This window comes from Chiloscyllium plagiosum, unplaced genomic scaffold (genome assembly GCF_037043375.1).
Source record: "Chiloscyllium plagiosum isolate Xiang-an unplaced genomic scaffold, Cpla_swu_hap1 HiC_scaffold_10, whole genome shotgun sequence".
Classification (NCBI taxonomy): Eukaryota; Metazoa; Chordata; class Chondrichthyes; order Orectolobiformes; family Hemiscylliidae; genus Chiloscyllium; species Chiloscyllium plagiosum.
The window spans coordinates 53,445,328-53,464,486 of record NW_028270148.1 but is presented as its reverse complement, the minus strand read 5'-3'; the positions used below and the strand labels follow the sequence as shown (position 1 = coordinate 53,464,486).

Genomic DNA, 19,159 nt, shown 5'->3' with positions numbered 1-19,159 from the left:
CTACCAAAAATCTTTGCTTGGCAACTTAGAGTTATTTTGTTTTCTGTAATAAGTACATTGCCTACTGCCCATGTAAACCTGTTTAACTGAATTCCTTGTTAAAACCCTATTTAATCCAGAATGAATCCAAACAATTCAAGGTTTTGCTCTTGCTCAGCAAAAACCAGATCCATGATGCTTAATTTAGGTTTTACCAGGGCCATTCAGTTCCTGAGCTGAACTGTGATCGCTTTCCAAGAACTTGAAACAAGCTAGCTTCCATCAAAAGAGAAACTTTGTTTGCAAGATCTTCTATCAATTTACAGCTGTCAGCAATTTAATTTGGGCAACAAGAAAACAGTGGACTTTGAGAATTAATAAGTCTGATGATTGTCATGAAATGTGCATTCATATTTAATGTCTTAAGCATTACTATTGCATTGTTACATCTTCACATTGACAGTTTCAGACCCATACTCTAACTCTGACGCAATATAACCTCACCATCTGCAATTCAAGTTCCAAGGGATAAAGTTTAGCATGCTTTTTTTAAAAGAAAGTGGAAACATTCCAATCAGAATGCCTTTTGGGGTAAAGTGATACATACAATTTTAAAAACTAAATTATTTTATATTGTGATGTCATTTCATTGCAAAGTTGTTATTAAGGCGTGAACATGCACGGAGTTGAGACTTTAGAAGTATTACAACTATGCTGCTAAAAGACTTACTGCAAAAATTCAAGCTTTTGAATCTTTTGGCAATTAGCAGAATGCTAAACCAAAGCATTGCCTTAGCTACATTGTATTTTTAAAATGATAATGTTTATTAAGCCATCCTTCTTTGAGCAAGAGTCTCTTGTCAGTTTGCCAGTTTTATCTGTTAAATAGACTGACAGCATTAACAAAGGGTGGGGACTATAAAAAGATCTAAAGATAAAATGAAAGTATTTTCTAAACACTAAGAACAAAAAACGAAGGGTACTGACTGATGTGATTGAATGAAGGGCTAATGTTCATGTGCAGACAAAAGAATAATGAAGCAAAGATTTTGCATTCAGATTATCATTTGTATTTGTTACTGTATTTGGAATTAATTTATGCGACCATAAATGGCTTTGTGGTGGGCAAAGAGTCAATTATTTTTTGAGGTACACAAGTTGCTTTCACATTTTAAGATTCGGTTGAATTTCCAGTGGTCCTCAATCAGTTGACTGTTTTCTCATGCTGATAGCATGTCAATTAAATTTTTCTTTGTTTTGTCCAACAGGTAGTTCGCCATATGATGTGGCTAATGGAATACATTTTCAAATTTACAAACTTCGGTGTTGTCTCTCTCATCCATGGAGATTTCTTCATTCGACAGGTGAGGGAAATGTTTTGCTAATTAGCACCATATATTTTCAGAATAGCCACATAAACAATAGAAGGCATTACTGTTTACAGTGAAGCATAATGCTTGTATGGTTTCCAGACAATTCTGGAGTTTTTGTCAGGGGATTGGAAAATAAACTAGGGCATGTTATAATCATGCTTGTAACTGCACTATGCACCAAATAATAACGATAAGCATTCTTCTGTTGAATATAAAACATTTTCTAATGTAATGTGAGCCCTTCTTTTACATGATCTGATCAGTGTCTTTGAGTTTTTCATTGCATCATGGTGAGTTTCCCATTTCTCTCTCACATCCTCTGTGAATTGAAGCATTTGTGTCACTTATTGTTGGCATTAAGGTCTGCTTTGTGTTGTGGATGTTCTCCATTGAAATTGAAGTGCAGTCATCCATGCTACTTACTTTGTTTTTTAAAAACTGCAGATTCTAAAAAGATGTCTGCATCGACATATCTGCCTGTATCCTATTCTCCTGCCTGACCTATTTACTGCAGTCTCTCTTTGATACTTGTATTCATACTTGTACATCATCATGTTTATATTTCACTAAAATGTTGTAGTTTTGGGGTAACCTGGATACCTACCTTCAGCTTATTTGTTTACTTACTTCATTGTAAACCATACCTGGAGACTTGCTTTGAGTTTGCTACCTGTAGCTAATTCATTTTTAACAAAAAAATTGAAATACTGATTCTTTTGTTCTTGTGATTGGAACAGATATGTGAGCTTAACATGACTATTTTACGTAGTAACACGCAATACGACCAATGTTTGGGCACTAGCTTGATTTTAAAATACTAGTTCTTTTCCTGAGTGATGGGATTCCTGGGAAACTTGGTTTCCTCTTTGTAGCTGGAAACATTTTCAAAAATATGTTGCATTGTTTTATCACCCATATCAGTGGTAGAATTACTGACTTGCATTTTGCAACAGTAAAGTATAACTTGGATGGCCTTGAGCAGGATTTACTGAGGCAGAGATGAAAAATTGCTTCAAGACTTTTCATTTTCTACATTAATTATTTCATAGAATGTCAGTTATCAACATGTTTATAACATTTTCATCCTGTGTTGTCTCCATTAAATAGTGATGTATTGATGGTAACCTTGGTCTATTGCAGAGGGTGTGAGACAGAAAGCAGGAAATCGTAGGCTACTTAGCTTGACGTTTGTTCTGGGGAAGATTTTAGAATTAAGCAATTATTTAAGGCAGTTCAAGCTGCACACTTTTTTTTTATATATAAAAAAAGTGAGCTCATTGTGACAAGCCAACATGTTTTATTAAAGGCTGATCATGTTTATTGGAGTTGTTTGATGGAGTAACATCAACTGTGGACCAGAAATAGTCTATTGACATACTGTATTTGTAGGATGTCTTCTGCCAATCCAAGGTGTCACAAAGACTTATTGTGTAAACTAGGAGTTCATGGCATCCATGCTAACATCCTAGTATGGATAGAATACTGGTTGACGAGAAACAGAGCATGCATTAGATTAGATTAGATTAGATTAGATTAGATTAGATTAGATTAGATTAGATTACAGTGTGGAAACAGGCCCTTCAGCCCTACAAGTCCACACCGACCCGCCGAAGCGAAACCCACCCATACCCCTACATTTACCCCTTACCTAACACGACGGGCAATTTAGTATGGCCAATTCACCTGACCCTGCACATCTTTGGACTGTGGGAGGAAACCGGAGCACCCGGAGGAAACCCACGCAGACACGGGGAGAATGTGCAAACTCCACACAGTCAGTCGCCTGAGGTGGGAATTGAACCCGGGTCTCTAGCGCTGTGAGGCAGCAGTGCTAACCACTGTGCCACCGTGCCGCCCACAAATGGGCATTAATGGGTATTTTTCTGGTTGGCAGAAATTTCTGTACTGCGGCATCAACATTTTGAAGATTTATATTAAAAAATTAGATAAAGGGAACAAATGCATGTTAACTGCATTTGGAAGTGATACAAGAAGAGTAGGAAAATATGTAGTGAAGATGATATAATGAGTTTGTAATCTTGATAGGTTGAATGGGCAAAATTCTGATAGATGGAGTATAATGTGGAAAAATATAAAATAGTTCACTTTGGCAGGAAGAATAAAGAAACAGAGTATTACTTAAGTACCAAATGACTGAAAAATTCCAAACTGCAGAGAGATCTATGTGTGCTACTGCAAGAGTCCTAAAGAGTTAGCATGCATGCACAGCAACATAAAATTAAGCATGTTATTAGTGAGACCACATCTTGAATACTGTATGCAGATTTGGTCACCTTATTTAGGGAGAATGCAAGTATGTTGGAGATGGCTTGGAGGTGGTTTACTAGTTTGAAGCTTGGACTGACCAGTTCAGCTTAAAAGGGAAGATTAAACAGACTGGGCTTGTTTTCAGTGGAGTTCAGAAGATGGGTGACCTCCTACCAGCTGCAAATTCCCCTCCAAGGGTAACTAGGAATGGGCAGTAAATGCTGGCCAGTCAGCAATGCCCACTTCCCAAGAATGAATAAAAAAACTTGATTGAAGTGCATAAAGGGTGTTGTTCTAAAATTAGTGGATATCCTTTTAGGACAAAGATAAAAATTTCTTTTGAGAGTTGTGCATCTTTGGAATACTCTGCCTCAGAAACGGTGGAGATGGTCTCGTTGAATATGCTTAAGGCAGAGGTAGATTAATTCTTGTTAGGCAAAGGAATCAGAAGAGGTAGATGGAAATATTGAATTTCGAATTCAAATAGTTCAGACATGATCTTATTGAATGGCAGAGCAGGCTGAAGGGACCTGATGGCCCTAATTCGTATGTGTGCATACATAAGTTACTAAATAGGCAGGGCATGTCTAGAAAGTGATTTAATCAAGTATATAGTATCTTTGGCTTTATTAATAGGAACATAGAGTACAAGTGTAGTGAGGTGCTGGACCTGTGAGGTGCTGGACCTGGACATCAGCCAGACCTCAGCTGGAGTAATGTGTACAGATTTGGGCACCGCACTTCAGGAAGGATGTGAACATGTTAGAGTGAGTGCAGAAGAGGTTTATAAGGATAGTTCCAAGGATAAGAAACTTCAGTTATAAAGATGCATTGGAGAAGTTGTGACTATTTTCATTGGAGAGGATAAGCTAAAACGAAATTCGATTGAAATTTTCAAATCATGAGTGGCCTGGACAGAGTAGATGCGAATAAACTGTTTTTGCTTGATAAAAGGGTTGCACTGAGTGATTTTCAAAATTAGTAGTAGTCCATTCATTCCATCAAGCCTGCTTTGGCATTTAATACATGGTTGATTGAACACTTAGTGCAGGTAAAAGGCATTATCTCCATAACCCTTTGTCATTCATATTCAGAAATCTATCAATCTCTACCTTTTTAAATGTTCTCAAAGACTGAACTTCAGAAGCTGTTTGTGGTAGAGAATTCCAATAACTTTCATCCCTTTAAATAATTATCAACTCGTTCCTAAGTGGCATCCCCATTTTTAAATTGATGCATTGCCTATCCACAAAATCGTGTAACTTTGTCTGTTTACCTTGGTAAAATGTCAAGTGCTAGACTATAACATCTTTACTCATGGCTTCTGCCATCTTCCTTTGTGACAACTGTTAAGCTTATTGGCCTATAGTCTCCTGTGTTCTATCTCCCTCCCCCTTTAAATAAAGGAGTCACCTTTGCTATTTTTCACATCAAGGAACCATGCTGAATCAACCTAAGTACTGGAAGCTATAGTGGCAACACTTGCAAAGTTTTCCTTACTGACATCTGTAAGTTAGAGCTAAAACTGAGAGAGCTGCTTTACCAATCAGTCAAGCAACAGCCTGATGTTGTCTTTAAAGTACAATTCTGTGAATATGACTATGTCTCAGACACTGCCCTCACCATCCCTGGGTGGGAGACTTCCATCCCCATCACCAGGGGTTGCTCATCAAGTTTGTAGCCTGGGATTGCAGTTGTTGGAGAGGGAACCAATAAAAGAGAAAAGTGACTTGTGTTGAAGACTTGTGCTGCAGAGCTTGGACCAGCTTACCCCTAGCTAATGTGGAAAGATGCCAGATGTCCTGTACAGAAGATGGATGACACATTTAACTTGGCTAGTTACCACCCTATCGTTCTTCTGTCTCTCTCATCAATGTTTTTGAACATGCTTTCACACCTCACTAGCAAAGGAATAACCTGCACTGACACTCCGTTTGGGTTCCAGAAGGCCTATTCAGCTGTCTTTGTTAGAGGCTTGTTCCAAACATGGACAAAAGAACTGAACTCCAGAGATGAGGTGAGAATGCCTGGCCTTGACAGAAAAGCAACATTTAACAGAATATGACATCAAGAAACTCTTGCAAAACTGAGTTGATTGGAGTCAAGGGAATTTTCTCAGTGTCTGCATCATGTATAGTGGGTTTTGTAGGTCAGTCATCTTGGCTCCAGGAAATCACTGCAAGAGGTTATAGAATGTAGAACAGTATAGTGCAGAATAGTCCCTTCAGCCCTCGATGTTGCGCTGACCTGTGAACTAATCTAAGCCTCATCCATCTACACTATCCCATCATCACCCACGTGCTTATCCAACAAATGTTTAAATTTCCTTAATGTGGCTAAGTTAACTACATTGGCAGGCAGGGCATTCCACGCCCTTACCATTGAGTAAAGAACCTGACATCTGTCTTAAATCTATCACCCATCAATTTGTGGTTATGCCCCCTCGTACAAGCTGATGTTATCATCCTCGGAAAAAGACTTTCACTGTCTACCCTATCTAATCCTCTGATCATCTTGTATGTCTCTATCAAATCTCCTCTTAGCTGCCTTCTTTCCAATGAGAACAGACCCAAGTCACTCAGCCTTTCCTTGTAAGACCTTCGCTCCAGACCAGGCAATATCCTGGTAAATCTCCTCTGCAACTTTTCCAATGCTTCCACGTCCTTCCTGTAATGGGGTGACCAGAACTGTACACAATATTCCAAGTGTGGCTCCACTAGCGTTTTGTATAGTTGCAGCATGACATTACGTCTCCGGAATGCAATCCCTCCACCAATAAAACCCAACACACCATATGCCTTCTTAACAGCACTATCAACCTGGGTGGCAACTTTCAAGGATCTATGTACATGGTCTCCAAGATCCCTCTTCACATCCACAGAATCTTTTCATTGACCAAGTATTCTGCCTTCCTGTTACTCTTTGCAAATTGAATCACCTCACAATAATCTGCATTGAACTCCATTTGCCACCTCTTAGCCCAATTCTGCAGTTTATCCAAGTCCCCCTGCAACCTGTAACATTCTTCCACACTGACCACTACTTCACCGCCTTTAGTGTCATCTGCAAACTTACTAACCCATCCACCTATGCCTGCGTCTAAGTTATTTATAAAAATAACAAACGGCAGTGGTCCCAAAACAGATCCTTGTGGCACACCACTGGTAACCAGATTCCAGGCTGAATATTTTCCATCAACCACCACTTGCTGCCTTCTTACAAAAAGCCAGTTTCTAATCCACAATGCTAAATCACCCTCCATCCCATGCCTCTGCATTTTCTCCAACAGTCTACCACGTGGAACCTTATCAAAGGCTTTACTGAAATCCAAGTACAACACGTCAACTGCATCCACACGTCTCATTGCATCCAACCCTCATCCACATGCTTGGTCACCTTCTCAAAAAAACTGAGGTTTGTGAGACATGACCTGTCCTTGATGAAACTATGTTGACTATTTGCAATCAAATTATTGCTTGTTAGATGATTATAAATCCTATCTCTTATTATTCTTTCCAAAACTTTTCCTACAACAGACGTAAGGCTCACTGGCCTGTAATTACCTGGGTCATTTCTACTGTTCTTCTTGAACAAGGGCACAACATTTGCAATCTTCCAGTCCTCTGGTACTAAACCTGTAGACAATAACGACTCAAAGATCAAACCTGAAGGCTCCAACACCACCACCCTAGCTTCCCAGAGAATCTTCGGATAAATCCCATCTGGCCTGGGGACTTGTCTACTTTTACTCCTTCTAGAATTGATAACACCTCTTCCTTACTAACCTCAATCCTTTCTAGTCTAATATCTCATATCTCATTCTTCTCCTTTTCCTGGGGAAAACTGATGAGAAATATTTGTTCAGCACCTCTCCGATCTCCACATGGTCCACACACAACTTCCCACTTCTGTCTTTGACTGGCCCTATTCCAATCTAGTCATCCTTTTATTCCTCATATACCTATAGAAAGCTTTAGGGTTCTCCTTTATTCTACCTGCTAAAGACTGCTCCCGTCCCCTCTTTGCTCTTGACTCTTTTTAAATCCTTCCTAGCTCATCTGTTACTCTCCGCCTCATCGGCACCATCTTGTCTCGTCATCACATAAGCCTCCTCCTTTTGTTAACAAGAGATGCAATTTCTGTAGTAAACCACGGTTCCCTTACCTTATCACTTCCTCCCTACCTAACAAGGACACATCTATCAAGGACACGCAACATCTGTTCCTTAAACCTGCTCCACATTTCGATTATCCCCATCCCCTGCATTTTGCTACTCCACTCTATGCATCATAAGTCTTGCCTAAACTCATTATAATTGCCCTTGCCCTATCGATAACTCTTCCCCTGTGGAATGTACCTATCTCTTTCCATCGTTCAACTAAACATAACCGAATTATGGTTACTTTATCCAAAGTGTTCACCTTGCCACTAAATCAAACACCTGGCCTAGTTCATTACCAAGCACCACATCTGTAGTGTGGCCTCCCCTCTTGTCGACGCTTCGTCATACTGTGTCAGGAACACTCCTGCACACATTGGACAAAAACTGATCCATCCAACGTACTAAAGTTTTAACATTTCCAGACAATGTTGGGGAAGTTAAAGTCCCCCACAATGACGACCCTGTTCCTTTCACTCCTACCCAGAATTTGCCAATCCTGTCCTTTACATCCCTGGAACTCTGCGGAGGCCTATGTTTAAAAAAAACTCACAGCAGTGTGACCTCTCCTCTCCTGTTTCTAACCTCCGCCCATACTACCTCAGTAGACGAGCCCTTGTCAAATGTTCTTTCAGCCACCATTAAACTGTCCTTGACTAACGAGGCCACACCTCCCCCTCTTTTACCGCCTTGCCTGTTTTTAATGAAAGATCCAAACCCTGGAAACTGCAACATCCATTCCTGACCATGGCCTATCCATGTCTCCGAAATGGCCACAACATCGAAGTCCCAGGTACCTATCTATGCAGTAAGCTCACCTACCTTATTTCGGATACTTCTGATGTTGAAGTAGATAGTTCATACCAGCTTGCTGTCTGTCAACACATTCCTGTGACCTTAATCCTGTCCATGCCCTCCCTATTCTCATCCTCCTGTGCACTGGAACCACACCTCAGGTTCCTATCCCCCTGCTGAGCTAGTTTAAACCCACCTGAATAGCACCAGCAAATTTCCCACTCAGGATATTAGTACCCCTCTTGTTCAAGTGAAGACCGTCCTGCTTGTAGAGGTCTTAGCAGCCCTAGAATGAGCCCCAATTATCCATGTACCTGAAACCCTCCCTCCTGCAGCCATGTGTTCAGATGATATTTCTCCCTGTTCCTTGCCTTGCTATCATGTGGCATGGGTAACAAACCAGAGAGAACAACTCTGTTTTAGCTCTCCGCTTCCACCCTAGCTCCCAGGAATCCTGCCTTAATTCCCTATCTTTCTTCCCTATTCCTCTTTCTACCCTTAGTAAGTAGTTTCTGCTTCCCCCCCCAAAATCAGTATCCAAAATGATATACTTGTTTTTCAGGGGAACGACCACAGGGGATCCCTGCAAGGTTCTCAAGGTACTGTCCCAGACCCAACCATCTTCAGTTACTTCATCACTGACCTTCCCTCCATCATGTCAGAAGTGGGGATGTTTGTTGTTGATTGTCATCTCAGCAAAATTTGTGACTCCACTGAAAATTAAACAGGATTTATCCATTTGCAGCAAGATTTGGAGAAAATGGAGGTTTGGGCAGATAAATGATAAGTAACTTTTGTGCCACACAAGTGTCAGGCAATGACCATTTCCAACAACAGAATGTAACCATCAACCCTTGATATTTAATGGCATTATCACTATCAATAACCTGGGGAGAGCTTACAATTGACCAGAAAATGAACTGTACCATTCACATAAGTACTGTGACTACAAGATCAGGTCAGAGATCATAAATTCTGCAGCATTTAACTTGCCTTCAGTTTTACCAATACATGTCCATCATTTCCAAGGCACACGTCAGGAGTGTGATGGGATACTCTCCACTTACCTGGCTAAGTGCAACTCCAACAACACAAAAGCTTTACAACATCCAAGATGAAGCAGCTGCTTGGTTGGCAAACCAATCACCATCTAACACCTTCAACATTCCCTTTCTTCACCTGTGATGTTCAGTGGCAGTATTATTTGCAAATGTACTGCAGTAACTCTCCAAAGCTCCTTTAATTCTATTTTCCAAACTTGAAACTCTCCTACCGACAAGGACAAAGGGCAGCAGGTTCCAGGTGCAACATCACCTACAAGTTCCCTCCCAAATCACACCATCTGACTTTGAACTATAATATCCTTCCTCCAATATTGCTGGGTCAAAACCCCATGAACAAGTTTGAAAAGAAGGTACTGGTGACTTGTTACTCCACGGCTTCAGCAGTTTGTTCAGTACTGATTTGAAAATATTTAACATTCTTATTAGTCATTAAATATTTACATTTAAAAATTTCAGTACCATGTATTCTTTAAAAATTCCTAGAACTTTATCAATGTACACAATTATATTTTTACTGCAACTTTTTCATGTTTCTTATTCCCTCACAGTCACTATCCCTTTCTGATCAAAATATATTATGCCAAATGGGTCTTCTCTTTGTCAGTTTTCAGCTAGGTGAATAGTTGTTTCTTTTTCCTTCCACTCTCACCTTGCATCTTGTTCATGGTTAGATTCTTTGGTGTGGGGACTATAGAACTAAAGTTCCCTGATTTTGACTCCTACTTGTGGTCCCTTCAGTTGAACGAAGAGTCCACTGATACAAACATCCATCATCTGATCTGATTAGTACCCAACAAGTATTATTGGGCCTCACATAGATTTAGCATTGGTGTCAACTGCTTCAATACAGTTTCGGAAAGCAAAGGTAATGCTTGGCTTCTGAACTATGTTTCCTTAAACCGCTTCCTTCTTTATCCTTCCCCATTGCATATTGTAGCAAACATGAGGTTCTCTTGGACAACTTTGTCAATAAAATTCAGATTGACTGCTAACCCATCATTTTTGCTTCCCCTTGTAGTCTTTATCACCAAGCCAATCTTTCCCCAGAGCAACCCAACCTAAAATCTTAAGGTCTTTTTCCCAATTTTTCAGTCTGCTAGTTCTCCTCAAATGCTCTTCTAGTTCATGTTGTCAGAGATTCAACTCCAGTTCCTGCTAGGTTGTTGGCCACTCAACCTCCTGTACTGGGCTTATGCTAGTTAGCATTGTAGGTTATTTTGAAATTTTGAGCCACCAATTTCCTTTTTTCAAATTACCATATATCCCTGTACTGTATAAGCAATCCCCATCTCGAACCTTTTTCTCAATGAAGCCCTCAAATGTGTTGTCTTTAATTCCTGCCCATCTGTCATTTCATGCAATTTCTATGTTTGAATCTCTGTATCTTCAGTCACCCTAAAGATTGTCCCCCATCTACAAGGCACAATTAAGGATTATGATAGAATGCTCCCTACTTACCCAGATGAGTGCAGCTGCAACAATACTCCAGTTTTAGACATTCCAAGATGAAGTAGCCTGCTTAATTGGCACCACATCTGCAAGTATTTAGTCCCTTCACCACTGATGCTTAGTAGCAGTATATAATGTCCTTAGAACCTTCCAAACCCATAACCACTACCATCTAGAATGATGAGGGCAGCAGACCCCTCTGAACACCACCACCATCATCGTGACTTGGAAATATATTACCGTTCCTTCAATGTCACCAAATGGGCTGCAGAGATTCCAGAAGACCACTCACTGCCATCTTTTCAAAGGCAACTAGGGAGAGACAACAACATCCAAACTCCATGAAAGAATTTTGTTAAAATTGTGTTTCTATCTCTTCTGCAGCACCAAAACATTGCTACAGGTAATAGCCTCTGTAACTGACTGGACGATGATGTATTTTCCCTTCTCCTTTCTGCATCGCTTAACATCATAGAATATGCATACCATCCTCAAAACCACCTCAGCATCTCCGTGGTCAGGCTGTTTTACTGGTATCCAGCCTTTACTGATATTAACTCTGGCACATTAAAGCTTCAGATAATCCAAATAATTGTTTAAGGCCCTTGCCACAAGCTGCAAACCATGATTCCATTTCGCTTCCATTCTGCAGTCTTGGGCTGAAACAGATAATTCAGAATCTACCTATTTAACTCCAATTTGTGTATCTGACCTTGCATTCCATCTATTACGGATACCATTAACATCCCCCATTAACATTGGTCACCTATAGTGAGGAGCTCATTTCTTTCTTCTATCTAAATTGCTGCTACCTATAGCATATTCCATGTCATTCCTATCTCTCAACATCACCAATTTAAAATGCATAGTCATTTTTAAAAACTGCTCATTCATTGCCCCTCCCTTTCTGTAGCTTCCTCAATCCAACAACTCAGTTCAACTTTTTTCCTTTTGTTTAGGAGTGGGGAAAAATGAGGATTGAGATTTAAGTGAAGTGAATTGCCTCTGGGATCTGTTTAGGATTACAACATTTTCTAAGTTATTGTAAGTGCAATCATCTGTTATGAAGTTGAAGGCATGTACTATACTTTTTAAGAGAGTGAATGCTGCTCTGAACTGAGATATTACAAGCACCTGTGTATTTGACTATATGGCAGTCCCAGAGTGTATGGGAAAATTGAAAATACGTAATATTTGACTGAAATGGATACCTGAGTTTTGATTGCTGTTTTGACAACAATTCGAATTTAACCAATAAGTTTAAATTATGCCCCAGGATTCCAAAACCCAATAGAGTTTGGTTAGATTTTGACAAAACGATAAATTCAATGAAACAATTCGATTTTTGGGTGATATAAAATGTGGGCATCTTGAAAATTGGCCAGAGAATAACTGCCGTGGAGAAAGAAACTTGTGGAAAGCTAATTACCCATCTCACGTCTTGCTTTCAAAGAAATTAGAAAAACACACTCTCTACGAAAAGGTACCTTTTCATATGAAACCTACTTGTAGTAAAAAGAAAGGAGACGATCCAGGCAAATCAGCAGCCAGAAGAGTGAAGACAGAAGAAGACGGCGACTGTGTGGTTTTGAAATTATGTTGATATAACTTTAGTAAATGTCTGATTGGAACGGCATATTGTAATAGAGTTGTGGGCAGGTAGTAAGCAGTTAAGAGAAAGGGGAGAGCTTAGAGTTGTGAATAGTTATTGTTTAATGTTCACTTTGAGTTAAAAATTTAAATTCATGTTGTTTTCTTTAAATTGTGGAATTTGGGAGTTCTCGGTCACTCATATTTTAACAGAAGGCAAGGTGAGCTTTTGTGAGTGTTTGGTTTACTTAACAAAGGAGTTCACCTCTGTGTTGTAACACAAATTTATTGACTATATTGAGTTAACAGGGAGAAGTCAAATCTGAATAGAAACTAAGTCTATAAAATAAGCTAGCTAAAGTAAGTAACAGATGAAATTCACTCAAACTGTTGTGAAATGTTGTTGATGCAGAGAAAAGTAGTTGGCATAAGTGTTCTATGCATGTTCTGAAAATAGTTGAATGCCAGTAAGAGATTGGTTGACTCATCATTCCACAGCAGTCAAAACGTTGATTACTAGATTAAGTAGCAAAAACTGGGGATGCCATACTCTAACAGTTCGGCTCACTAGTCAGACCACAGTTTTGAGTGTTGTTGCAGTTTTAATCGAGAAGGAGAACCATGGAGGTGGTGTGCAGAAGAACCAAGAAGGTTGTTTCAACCTTTCAAAGCATTAGCCTTTTGAGCAAAAATTCAAGATTTTGGAATCCTGAATGGAAGCAACTACTAAAGGATATTGTCAGTGAAATAGAAGTGCAATGGTGTTGAGCAAGTATGAACATTAAGTTAAATTTGTAACAAAGACAAAGGAGGGCATTGGTTCAAACAAGGAATGGGTAATTTTAAGACAATATCAAAAGTATCCTGACGTCAGTGATCAACAGAGAGGTTCTCTAGATTATTTAGTAAATATAAAACCCTGGATTTAATTTGAATGGTATAGAAATTTTAGGATTGTTTTGTGGAAGGTTAATGGACTTGCTATCTATATTTACATTGTGATCGTATCACTGCATATTTGCTGGTATTGAGAAATCTGAATTTTTTTTTTAAGAGGATAAAAGTCATCTTTATGCAGCGCCAAATTGTAATGTCAATCAACTTTGTCCATTGTAAACAATTACATTTTTATACTTTAATTTTCAGGGTAAAGCTCATCGTGACCAGCAGCTGATTCTTCTCAGAAAACATTTAGAAAAATACTACAGGAGTCGGGATCGGAAGTGGATTGTTTTGTTTCCTGAAGGAGGTTTCCTGAGAAAGAGGCGAGAAACCAGCCAGTCATTTGCAAAAAAAAACAACTTACCATTTCTAAAACATGTAACTCTACCACGGCAGGGGGCCACTGAAGTTATCCTGCAAACACTTTGTGCACAGCATGAAAATGGAGCTGTTGGAGATGCTAATGGAGCAGGTAGGTTTCAGTCTGATGATGCCAGTAGCCACTGAAAACTTGCTCTTTGGCTGGTGGCTGGATTCATATTATTTGCAGAAATTTCAAAGTAGTGTATCATGATGAAGTTAATAATTTCTTGTTTGGTTAGAAGTCTTGCAAAGATAGCTGTTTGTCATCTGGGAGCCAAAGAGACACTCTTCTTTCAAATTTTGAAGTACATTTCAGCCCTATTGTGTAACTCATGGGAATTTCTTGAGTGGGTTAAATACATGGTACTTCCCTGTACAGTTAAGAGGAAATGTGAGCATTTATCCTCTAATGTTACCATTTTGTATATGGGGTGACCTGAAGTAGGCAGGTAATGCACCTTAAAGGCACTACTGGTAGACAACCCTTTATCCGAAATCCAAACAGCTCCAAAATCCAAAGGGTTTTTTTGTGAAGTTTTTATCTCATTAACAAGATTGTTTGTTTGGCGTGCAAACGGTTAACCCAACTCCACATTCACTGGATGCGTGTCACTTATGCGACGTGGAATGGGGGAGCATGGCCCAGCACTGGCAGGCCTCAATTTTGTCTCCGGGCCTGTTTTACTCCGGTAAGATTTTTAAAAATGTCACCATTGAACTGTAACTTATTCCGAAATTCGAAACATTCCGAATTCCGAAAACCAGCTGGTCCCAAGTGTTTTGGATAAGGGATTGTGTACCTGTACCAAAGAGTGCAAGGTTTCAGACTTCAATCCTCCCATTCCACTGTGATCCTAGATTGAATTATATTGCCTGCAGAGATGTACAAAGTGACAGGAACAATTGTGCAGGGTGTAGATCAGCAAAAGTGGTTGACTGAGGTATAGACCAGAGTTTTCTGTCATCTGGGCATAAATACAAACCTAAGGCAGACATTGCAATAGAAAACTGAGACTATTTGGCATTTCAAGTTATAATTCGTTTTTTTATTTTAAAACGAACAAACGAGTAATCTATTTTTCCTACTGCCAGCCAGAGTTATTAAAAATTGGTTGATGCATTTCTCGAACTCAAGTTTCAGTTCAGGTTAATGGGTGAAATGTAGTTTTCATTTCATCCAGTTGTAAGAATCATTTTTGAAATTGTTACTTTTGTTATCTATTTATTTGTTCTTGTGATAGTGGTAAGACTATATCCATCCTGTTGCCTAGTTTCTTGGGGCCAGTTAATTTAGTTCTGTGAAAGATGCTTGGTCCCTGATAACCTTTCACCTCTTCTTATCAAGTATCCATCTACTTCAGTCTTAAAAATACTCAAGTACAAGCATCTGCTTAAGAATAGCCACTTAACAAATATTAACTTGTAAGCCTGTCAGGCCTACACAACGTTCTAACATGCAAAATGTATGAAATAAGACAAGTCCATTTGTTGTAAATACCAGTGTTGCTAAATCAGCGTTGTCCAAAGTGAGAGTCTCCAGACAGGTATTATGCATTGCAAGCCAGCACTATTCAGTTGTCCACAGCTTACCAGAAGCCTTGCAGCCCAACTCATTTGCCTGTAATGACCACTGGAAAAGGGTTTTTTTTTTCATTGGCAGAGTCATGTGTGCTTCCATCAGCTTCAAAACCAACGACTGTGCAACATTATGCTTGTACAATTTGCTTTAAATTTTAAGTTGTACCTCTTTTTGCAGGCATGCTGCAATGCCACTCAATGTAGAATTTCAGAGTACAAGCACCTTGTGCAGAAACACCGATCTCCTCAGCAGCAATCATAAAGTGGATCCATTGCTTATATACACTACTGGAGTTATATCTTAAGTTTCTTGTTTCTTTACTTCTGCATCACGCTTTTTTTGTCCCATCCCCTCTACCCTTGCCAAAAATTGCTAATTGTTTCTGTTCTCCATTTGAAGGTGTCTAAATTTATCCATGATGGGAAGTCCTTCTTTAATTAGTGTCATCCTTTTCTCATTTGAGTTGCCTGAAATGTTTTGCTTCCACAAGTATATAGAATATCAATAACTGGAACTTTGCAAATGAGCTGAACTCAATATTGAGTGAAAACAGCTCACATTCATTTCAGGATGTAAAAATGGCACACAGTGTAAACAATGGCATTGTTTAAAAAATGCAGATTGAAGCATACAATTTTTTGCCATTTTCTTGGGAGGATAAATTTAGCTTTTGAAAAAGAGCATTGTTCAAATCTAAAAGACAGAAGCAAATAACAGTGCCGTAGGGGGACATACACGAATAGATAGTTATTATAGCTCATTGAATATTTTGCTATTCATCTCCCAACCGGCAAAGTCCTGTTCACGCATACTTGCTGTTTACATTACTTCTTGATTCAGATATGTTATTACACATTTCCAGAGCAGGTGGGACTTGAACCCAGAACTCTTACCTCAGAGACCAGGACATTACCACTGTGCCACAAACACCCTCTCTGACTTGTGTATCCCAATTCCCTGGCCACTTCCTCTGGGTGTTTTAAACCATGTCGGCCCAAGTTCAGGAGTACCTTCTCTGAACCAATTTGTTTCTTCCCCCTTGCTCTGCTGCTCTAAGAGGATCTTTGAAATGTTATTTGTATCTTTTCTTGCCAAACATGAGTGCAAGGTTTTGTTGTCTTACACTTCTGTGAAGCACATTTTGCATGATTGAAACAGTTTCTAGATTGTGGATCCCAGACTTTTTTGCCTCATTCTCAAGCCACAGGCTTTATATGATCTCAGCTGAAATTTTTTGGGGATCTTGAAAACATGTTGAGTGGCACAGCTTACTCATTCTCTCAATCTCTCATTCTCCTTTTCCCCAACCTCTTCCCCTGGGGCATTAGGTGACAGAATCATAGAATCTCTACGGTGCAGAAAGAGGCCATTGAGACCATACAATCTCTGAAGAGCATCCCACCCAGACACAGCCACCCAACCCCAGAACCCACATTAACCATCGCTCATCCATCTAACCTGCGCATCTTTTGACTGTGGGAGGGAAGCAGGGCATCCAGCAGAAACTCATGTGGACAGGGGGACAACATGCAAACTGCACACAGTCACCTAAGATTGGAATCAAACTCTGATGCCTGGTACTGAGGTCGTAGTGCTAACTACTGAGCCACCATGCTACCACAAAGTCTGGTGGGTAGGAGTGTGAGGGGCATGGAGTTGGCACGGCTGAGCTGAGGGGCATAGATTAGGAGTGAAGAGTGAGCTTCCATGGACCTTTAAGCAATATTGGAAGCTGGTCTGCTGTGATGGAATACAGAGATTGATCTACTTCTGCAGTTTTTCTAGCATAAAATCATTAGACTTGGGAGCAGGCATAGGCTGTTCAACCCATTGAGTCTACTCTGCTGTTTGGCTGATTTGGTAACCCTCAACTCTGGTTTCCTGCCTTTATCCTAAACCCTTGATTTCTTTGAATATATTAAACGACCCAGCCTCAATAGCTTTCTTTGGTTTTAAAAAAAATTCCACCAATTCATCTCCCTCTGACAAAAGATTGCTTCTCATCTCTGACCTAAATGGGAGAGTCCTTATTCTGAGAATATGCCTCTAGTTATTGACTCTCCGTCAATGGAAAATCACGTTTCCGCATCTATCCTGTCACACCCCTTAAGAATCTTGCATGTTTCAAAAAGGTTGCCTGTCATCTAAATTCCTTCAACTACAGGCCCAACCTGTTGTATCACCTTGTAAGAGACTCCTTTCATAGAAGTATCAGCCTAGTGAACCTTTATTGGGAAGCACAGCATTCCAGTTGTGGTTTAACTTGTATAGTTTTAGCAAAACCTCCCTAATTTTATACTCCATTCCAGTTTTAAAATTTCAGCATTGCATTTCTCTTAATATATTTCATTACACTTTCAGAACCAACTCGAAAATAGCCTGGTCTCTGGTTGGATTCACAACATAGTATTCAGGACAATTTCCGAGAACAATATCACTGTTTTCTTCCTCAACTTCCTCTGCCAATCTTGCTATCCCAATTTACATAATGTTTAATGATGACAGTTTATTTTTATTTCTTTGCCTTTTTATTTCTTAGCTATACTCCAATGGAATCTACAGCTTCCAATCTGAGATCATTTCTTACTATCATTCTACTTCCATCCCATTACCAACAAAGCCACCCTATCACACTTCCCTTTCTTTCTGTCCTTTCAAAAAATCTCAGTCCTGAATATTTAGTTCCTAGCTTTGACCTCCTTGCAACCATTTCTCCAGTCATCTTATTCTGAATGTTACACGTATTCAACTAAAGAGTCATTCATTTTGCCTTTTACAATTTGTCCCCTTTTGACTTGACTTATTGCCATTTTTCTATGTTTGTGTTCTCTATCCCTTCCTGTCCTACTCTGGAATTGTCATCCAAATGGCTGTCCTGTAATGCTGCCATATCTTATGGTACTCCTCGTGAACAGCATCATGGCTTGCAAAATGCACTGCAGACCCAAATGCTGTGCAGAAAGATAAAATTCATAGTTGTTCTAGGTCAGTGTGCATTTTTGTGCACAAAAGTGAAAGGTGGGATTTTCCTAAACCCACAGACTGTCTGTTTAGCCCCATGTATTATTCTAAATTATGTTCACTCCCATTGAGGCCAATATTCTAAGATGCAACGCCCAGAATTACCCATCTTTCTGAAAGTGAGATCTACGTAGGATGTTTGTGTAGCCTTTGCCCCTAGATATAAAGTCCAGTATTCCATCAGCCTTTGAGATTATTTTATTTGCCAGGTGACGTAAATTTAATGATCTATGTACTTTGACCCATGGATCTCTGCCTCCATTGTTTCTACCTTTACACGATTATAAAGTTTAAAGGCTGACTCTGATTTTTACCTCCTCCTGGATTATTTGCTGATGAAGTGTCAATTCTTACAAACGATATGATTTTTGTTATTAAGGAGGATAATGCTAAATGAATAAAGAGATATCTTGGGTTGGAAAGTAAAATGTAGATGTAATCTAATAGAACTATTGTAGAACTATTGGGATGTGGAAAGAATCATTGTTTGGCACTTATATGCAAATACAGACAGACATGTTTGTTATTACAGCTCACTTGCACAAAATTGGGGCCAGAATGAAAATAAGGATACAAC

At 39.5% G+C, this 19,159-nt stretch overlaps 1 protein-coding gene across 8 annotated transcripts in view; it reads left to right on the top strand.

Annotated features, from left to right (window-relative positions):
* lpgat1 (lysophosphatidylglycerol acyltransferase 1) overlaps positions 1-19,159 on the top strand; it is a 131,339-nt gene that overhangs the window by 40,610 nt on the left and 71,570 nt on the right. For all 8 annotated transcript variants that reach the window (XM_087991347.1, XM_087991348.1, XM_043695877.2 and 5 more), the window contains 2 exons: positions 1,248-1,343; positions 13,824-14,091. In XM_087991347.1, coding sequence (XP_087847473.1) covers positions 1,248-1,343; positions 13,824-14,091 — 364 coding nt within the window. The remainder of the gene's footprint in view (positions 1-1,247; positions 1,344-13,823; positions 14,092-19,159) is intronic.